The sequence below is a fragment of the Portunus trituberculatus genome, chromosome 2 (assembly GCF_017591435.1).
Source record: "Portunus trituberculatus isolate SZX2019 chromosome 2, ASM1759143v1, whole genome shotgun sequence".
In the NCBI taxonomy this organism is placed as follows: domain Eukaryota; kingdom Metazoa; phylum Arthropoda; class Malacostraca; order Decapoda; family Portunidae; genus Portunus; species Portunus trituberculatus.
The window spans coordinates 9,448,803-9,456,302 of record NC_059256.1 but is presented as its reverse complement, the minus strand read 5'-3'; the positions used below and the strand labels follow the sequence as shown (position 1 = coordinate 9,456,302).

Below are 7,500 nucleotides of genomic sequence, written 5' to 3'. Positions count from 1 at the left end.
TACAGGAAAGTGTGTGTGTGTGTGTGTGAGAGAGAGAGAGTTATGATGGGATATTTTGATTAGTAAAGATAATGGCCTAGAAATGCTTGTTTTTTTTAATATATTTGTTTGTGTGTGTGTGAGAGAGAGAGAGAGGGGGTGGAAAAGAAACGAGTAATGAAGTGTTGAAGAAATACAGAGAGAGAGAGAGAGAGGAATAAGGAAAAGAGAAAAAATAGGATAGACATTGAGAGAGAGAGAGAGAAATGCTCACTTAGGTACGGAAGTGCTTAGAGAGAGAGAGAGAGAGAGGGGAGAATCACTGCTCACTACTGATAAGAGATAACAAATCATGGTGTTATATAAAAATGAAAAAGGAAAAACGTCTTATTCATTTATTTGTGTTTAGAATTTTGAGCTTCAGTAAAAAAATTAATTTTATAAGAGGTAGGTTTTTTTAAATATGAAGTAAAAATATAAAAAAAATGATAAAAACAATGAAAAGATTAAGAAATTATATAAACAAAATATAAAAAACGATAAAGAAAACGAGAAAATGAATAAAATGGTTCTATTATCAGGAAACGAAAAATAAAATGGTTCTTTTATAAGGAAACGAGAAAATGAATAAAATGGTTCTATATAAACAAAATATAAATAAATAAATGATACAACAATAACAAAAATGATTCTATGCTAACTAAAAATGGACGTCCGTTCCCGTGTGTGTGTGGAATTCAGAGTAACAGACAGACGAACGAACAAACAACAACGGTGGAATATATACTTAACAGACAACAATAATTACACATTACTTAAAATATATTCTCTCTCTCTCTCTCTCTCTCTCTCTCTCTCTCTCTCTCTCTCGTAACAATTTTCCTTTCTCCGTAGCCTCTTTTATCCTTAATTTTTCCTTCTTTTTTCTTGGTATCACTCACATTTCCTTTCTCATCTCTATCACACGTTTTAGTATCCTTTTCAATACAACTAACACTCTCTTTCTCTCTCTCTCTCAGTAGGAATATGGCGTCACCTTATGGGTAGTCTTCCACCACGAATGTTTTCCCTGCACAGCCTTTAAACCCGCCTTCAGCATCTCATTGAACACCCAAACCACACCAGGCACCAGGAACAGCCCATGCAGAACCACTCTAATGAATACGTAATGAAATCTTTGCCTGCCGCTCATCCTCGCCGTCACAGCAGGCATAGGAACCTCAAGGACATCCCCAAGGAGTCTTAGAACAGCTGGATAGGAGAAGAAAGGAACCACAGTACTTAAACCATCTATTAATGCTGTTCCCATGATCTCGTGGTCCCTTCCGGCGCGAGACAGACAGGGTTTCACTACATGATCTTCCATTTCCTTACACAACGCTCTGGTTTCCTCCACAGTCCCATTGCAGAAGTTATATTTGTCCTCTATGCCTAGCAACCACCCAGCGCCGCGCCAGAAGTGTATAAAACCCGCCATTTCTTCATCCGTCACCCGCCAAGCCCCCATACGCCAAGGGTGCGCTACCATTACCCCGAGGAAACCGTACTGGGTGAACAATTGGTCCCACTGGCTGATATATAATGTATTTTTAGCTTCTAACTCCACTCCTGTATCGTGGTGGGCGTGTAGGTCTTGCATAAGCGGCGCAGCGAAGGGGCAGGCACATTCCGAGGCAGCGGCGGCGGCGGTGGTGGTGATGGAAGCGGCGTCAACCTTCTGAACGTGCGTAGGCGAGTTGAATGTCTTAGCAGCAGCCTTGTGGATCTGCCTGACTTGCATTATGTCTTTATGTGCAGGGTCTGCCGGGTCCCACATGTCCCCGCTGTACCAGGCGATGACGTGGGATATGGTGGACACGTACCGCCGCAGAGCCTTCAGCGCCGTGTCCGATCGGCCCGTGTACATCAGCGGCCGCAGAATTCTGTTCACTGTAAACAGCATGAGTAGCGACACCAGGTCAGACATGAAGACGCAGAAGAAGTAACGCTGGTAAAACTGTCTTCCTTTATTGAACAGCACCTTGTCCAGCCACGGGGGAGCCACCGGGGGGTTCCCTGAATCACCTGGGACATTTAACCCCTCCAGCATTTCACGGAATCGCGCGGAGGCTGAGGCGGATATCAACTGTCTTTCACAACCAATATCGTCACGTAATTTCATATTTTCCTCACTTTTTCCGGGTACACAGCCATTCCCGACCACCACACCGTTAGCTTCACCTTCTGGCTTCATTTTCCGCGCCACACTACCACAGCACAAAGCTTCACCACGGCACACGAAGCAGATGGGGGGTGGGGAGGTGTGGCGCGGCGGGCGGTCGGGCGGGCGAAGGAGTCAGCACAGACGCGGAGACATGAGGGAGTTGTGCACACCGGCAACACACAGCTTCTCCCGTATTTTTCACCTTTACTGCCTCTCCTACGCGTCCTTCCGTGCTGTGGCGTTTTCTGTGACGTCCCTGGCCTTGCCAAAAGCTGCGTGAGGATGACGAGGCGCACTAGGGACCCAGGGGCGGCGTTATACAAGGTAAGTGACAGCTGAAGGACCCTGAGTCACGTAGCCAGGAGGGGAGCGTGGCGTAGCTTGCTTCTAAGTTTTCCGGCTGTGCTATATCTTTACCTATCCAGTCTCCGGGTGTGTGCTTGGTGTTGAGGCCTAGGCAATGTGTAGTAGGCGCAGCGAGGACATGGGTGGCGGAACAAGGACGTGGGTGAATTTAAATGATGAGCACGTAGGCTGGGAGGGGGACGACGCGGGGAGCCATGGCCATGTTTAGAAGTATTTACATATCTTCCTTCCTTATATATCGGCTGTTATCGCGTCTAGAGGAGGCTGTGGGGAGAGGGGAATATTTGTTATTAGTGCGTCTGGTATCAGTGTGGAGTGTTTAATTAGGGCTAATCACTCAGGAAGGTAATTGGTGGTTCAGTGGCCCAGTGGAGGATAATTGGTGGTTTCGGGGTAATTATACTACGTCGGTGCCAAGATAGTATGCAGTAGTAGTAATAGTAGTAGTAGTAGTTTGACAGTTACCATGTTATCGTATAGTTCTTCAAATTAAGTCGTTAAAAGTTGTTGCATTTGTTTATGAAAGTTAGAAATGAGATTAGGAACAGTATTCATTTGATAAGCCGCTACAAGTCAGGTCCTACAGGTTAATTAATAGCAGTGATTGGTAAATGATAAGCTTAGATACAATGATCGAATAAGCAGAACAAATAATGATAAAAACAATGATAATGAAGACTTTAATTAAAAGTCTTCATTATTTAAAAGTTTGTTGCTATTTGCGAAGGAAGCATAGACAAACAAACGCATTCACAAATAAAAAAAAAACTTAATATTAGCAATTAATAAATACAAAAAATAATGAACGAAAATAGAAAAAAATAGCAATAATAATAACGATAATAGTAATAATAAAACAAACTAAATAGATAGATAGAAATAATAACAATATATTTAATTAATTAACGAATTAAAAAATATTTACCCAAATATCACTGTTTACATCCTGGAGTAGTAGTAGTAGTAGTAGTAGCAGCAGTAGTAGCAGTAGTAGTAGTGGCCGAGGTGGACACGGAAACCGAACTGAGCAAGACAGATGGCATACGGGTCTTATATAAGGAGAGAGAGAGAGGGAGTGGGAGAGAGGGAGAGGGAGTGAGAGCGAGAGTTAGGTCAGGGAACGCACGTGGCACCCCCCTCTCCCTTCATCTCTCTCTCTCTCTCTCTCTCTCTCTCATTGCCAAGAAAAGAGCAAGTGCCTGCCAGTTGAGAGAGAGAGAGAGAGAGAGAGGAGGAGGTGAATGACAAAGAAATATGCACAACAATGGAGTTTTCCTCTCTCTCTCTCTCTCTCTCTCTCTCTCTCTCTTTTTCTTGTTACTACTACTACTATCACTACCACCACCACTACTACTACTACTACTACTACTACTACTACTACTACTACTACTACTACTACTACTACTACTACTTCTACACGTGTTCCTCCTCGACCTTGATACAGTAATACCCTCGCCATGTGTATTGCTCGCGCGTGTGTGTGTGTGTGTGTGTGTGTGTGTGTGTGTGTGTGTGTGTGTGTGTGTGTGTGTGTATTGTTATTTTGAACGCTGCTATGAAATTGTCGTTGTTTTATTTGTTCTTCTTCTTCTTCTTCTTCTTCTTCTTCTTCTTCTTCTTCTTGTTTTTGTTTGTTTGTTTAAGGTTACCAAAAGATATAAATAGTTTTTGTTTCTTTCCTGTTTTTGTTTTTGCCTCTTGACCTTTCAGAGGAGAGAGAGAGAGAGAGAGAGAGAGAGAGAGGAGGGAGGAGGGGAAGTCAGTTTTAGGTTTAAAAATACACGTGTTATTCTCTCTCTCTCTCTCTCTCTCTCTCTCTCTCTCTCTCTCTCTCTCTCTCTCTCTCTCTCTCTCAAGTAACGTAATTGTGCGGTTTATCCTACTTTTTCTCCTCCTCCTCCTCCTCCTCCTCCTCCTCCTCCTCCTCCTCCTCCTCCTCCTCCTCCTCCTCCTCCTCCTCCTCCTCCTCTTCTTCTTCTTCTTCTTCTTCTTCTTCTTCTTCTTCTTCTTATTATTATTATTATTATTATTATTATTATTATTATTAGTTTTATTTCTCTCTCTCTCTCTCTCTCTCTCTCTCTCTCTCTCTCTCTCTCTCTCTCTCTCTCTCTCTCTCTCTCTCTCTGTGTGTGTGTGTGTGTGTGTGTGTGTGTGTGTGTGCAGGCGTATGTACCAGTTGGCCTTACTTCTTACTCCGTGTCAATCAAACGAGAGAGAGAGAGAGAGAGAGAGAGAGAGAGAGAGAGAGAGACTGCCACGTGTAGAGTTTAACAAGGTTTAAATGGCCTGTGAGGAAAGATTTTTTTTTTTTTTTTTTTGCGCCTATTGCCAAGAACTGCACTTTGTAAAGCTGGTAGGCCTAACTGTTGTTGTTATTATTATTATTATTATTATTATTATTATTATTATGAGACAAATGTACATTTTTTTTCGTTTTTTTTTTTCATTTTTTTCGTTTTTTTTTCTTTTGCTCGTCTGAAAAAAATTAAAGTCAGAAAAATTGACGGAACAATCTCACCAGGAAAAAAAGAAAAACAAATAAAGATAAAAATAGCTTTATCGACTGTTATCTGACGTGGGACGAAAAATGAACTATCTTTAATCTCTCTCTCTCTAATCTGACAATTTGAAGTTTGCTCTCTCTCGGCATTGTGGTACAGCCTTCGTACATTGCTGTCATTATCGTACGTGTGTGTGTGTGTGTGTGTGTGTGTTTGAGTGTTTGATGTGGTGGTGTATGTGAGGAGACAGTCAGACGTCAGCCTATGGAGCGAGGTGAGACCGTGAGAGCTCATTATTTCCGATCTTGTGCTAGGCCTGAGACCAGCCACACACCACACACCGGGACAACGACCTCACAACTCCTCCATTCACACCCCATACCTACTCACTGCTACCTCAACACTCAACAGTGAACAGTGGCTACACATCAAAGGAGACACACCCAAATATCTCCACCCGGCCGGGGAATTCAACTCCGGTCCTCTGGATTGTGAAGCCACCGCTCTAACCACTTAGCTACGGGCGTGTGTGTGTGTGTGTGTGTGTGTGTGTGTGTGTGTGTGTGTGTGTAAGTAATCTTTTGCTCCACGTGTCAATGCAACGAAATACCTAACACGCGCAGCAATCTCTCTCTCTCTCTCTCTCTCTCTCTCTCTCTCTCTCTCTCTCTCTCTCTCTCTCTCTCTCTCTCTCTCTCTCTCTCTCTCTCTCTCTCTCTCTCTCTCTCTCTCTCTCTCTCTCTCAGCATCCTTCAGTCACAGCATTGAAGTTGAATGGTAAAGTCTAACCAGGAACGCCGATCACTATGTATAGCAAGGATAATATGAATACTAATGCATTGTGAAGGAAAACACACACACACACACACACACACACACACACACACACACACACACACACACACACACACACACACACACACACACACACACGATGGAAGAAAACAATCAACCAGTAAGCCATATTGATAGAATTTTTAGAGAAACATATAATTTGGTAAGGAATATTGGAGTAGCATTTCACTACATGGACAAAGAAATGATGAAGAAATTGATAAGTACTATAATAAGACCCAGATTGGAATATGCAGGAGTAGTGTGGACCCCTCATAAAAAAAAACACATAAGGAAGTTGGAGAGGCTACAAAAAATGGCTACAAGAATGGTCCCAGAATTTGAAGGGATGACATATGAGGAGAGACTAAAGGCTATGGATCTACCAACCCTGGAACAGAGAAGGGGAGAGAGAGAGAGAGGGGATCTGATACAAGTCTATAAATTGATCAACGGAATGGACCAAGTGGATAATGAGAAACTGATCCTGAGAGAAGAATATGACATCCGAAGCACAAGATCGCATAGTAAAAAGCTGAGGAAGGGAAGATGTCTGAGAGATGTTAAAAATTAGTTTCCCGCAGAGATGTGTTGAGACGTGGAACAGTTTAGATGAAGAAGTAGTGTCTGCAACGAGTGTACACACTTTTAAAGTAAGATTGGATAAGTGTAGATATGGAGACGGGGCCACACGAGCATAAAGCCCAGGCCATGGAAAACTACAACTAGGTAAATACACACACAGCGCAAGGATGTGTTTACGAGCAAGGCTGTCTAGCGGGCCATGGTGTTTCCCAGTTGACAGTGGCGTGGAAGGGAACAGCGGAGATTAATGGCCACAGTCTTCACTATTTTAACCCCTTCAGTACTGGGACACATTGGTACCTTGAGATTTGTGTACCATTAGGACATTAGGAAGGGCGTATGGAGGTCAGGAGATTAATGGCCAGTCTTTCACTGTTATAACCCCTTCAGTACTTGGACACATTTTTACCTTGAGATTTGTGTACCATTAGACCATTAGGACATTATGAAGGGCGTATGGAGGTCACAAGATTAATGGCCACAGTCTTCACTATTTTAACCCCTTCAGTATTGGGACACATTTTTACCTTGAGATTTGTGTACCATTAGACCATTAGGACATTATGAAGGGCGTATGGAGGTCACAAGATTAATGGCCACAGTCTTCACTATTTTAACCCCTTCAGTACTGGGACACATGTTTACCTTGAGATCTGTGTACCATTAGACCATTAGGACATTATGAAGGGCGTATGGAGGTCACAAGGTTAATGGCCAGTCCTCACCATTTTAATCCCCCACATGAGTTTGTGAAGCTGTACAAATTCACCAAATAGTCACCAGAATTAATGAGAAGACTTGTCATAGTACTGAAGAGGTTATAAGTCACACAGTTAGTAGTGGACATTGTGGGCATCGTGTGTAGCAGGTGTGGGCGGTGCTGGTGACTTCTGGGCGTTGTATCCTGCAGGCCTTGTGAGACAGACGCCCGCCACGTCACGCCGCTGCTGTAGAGGCGGGAATTCCCACACAGCACACGAGGAGGCGAAGGTGGGTGTGAAGGTGGGCAAGAGGGCCATGCGAGGGGTG

General features: G+C 43.3%; 1 protein-coding gene and 1 long non-coding RNA gene across 2 annotated transcripts in view; one reads left to right on the top strand and one right to left on the bottom strand.

The window, feature by feature from the left end:
- Positions 1–713: 713 nt before the first annotated feature.
- On the bottom strand, positions 714–2,212 carry LOC123505115. Its single transcript, XM_045256185.1, has one exon. The coding sequence runs from the start codon at positions 2,210–2,212 to the stop codon at positions 995–997; it is 1,218 nt and encodes a 405-aa protein (XP_045112120.1). The 3' UTR covers positions 714–994.
- A 156-nt stretch (positions 2,213–2,368) lies between these two features.
- The window catches only part of LOC123505149, an 8,677-nt gene continuing 3,545 nt past the window's right edge, over positions 2,369–7,500 (top strand). Inside the window, exons 1-2 of the long non-coding RNA XR_006675083.1 lie at positions 2,369–2,506; positions 7,382–7,461. This is a non-coding gene — a long non-coding RNA (uncharacterized LOC123505149). The remainder of the gene's footprint in view (positions 2,507–7,381; positions 7,462–7,500) is intronic.

Coding starts and splice junctions, on each gene's coding strand:
- LOC123505115 (XM_045256185.1), bottom strand. CDS start 2,212: ATGAAGCCAGAAGGTGAAGCTAACGGTGTGGTGGTCGGGAATGGCTGT.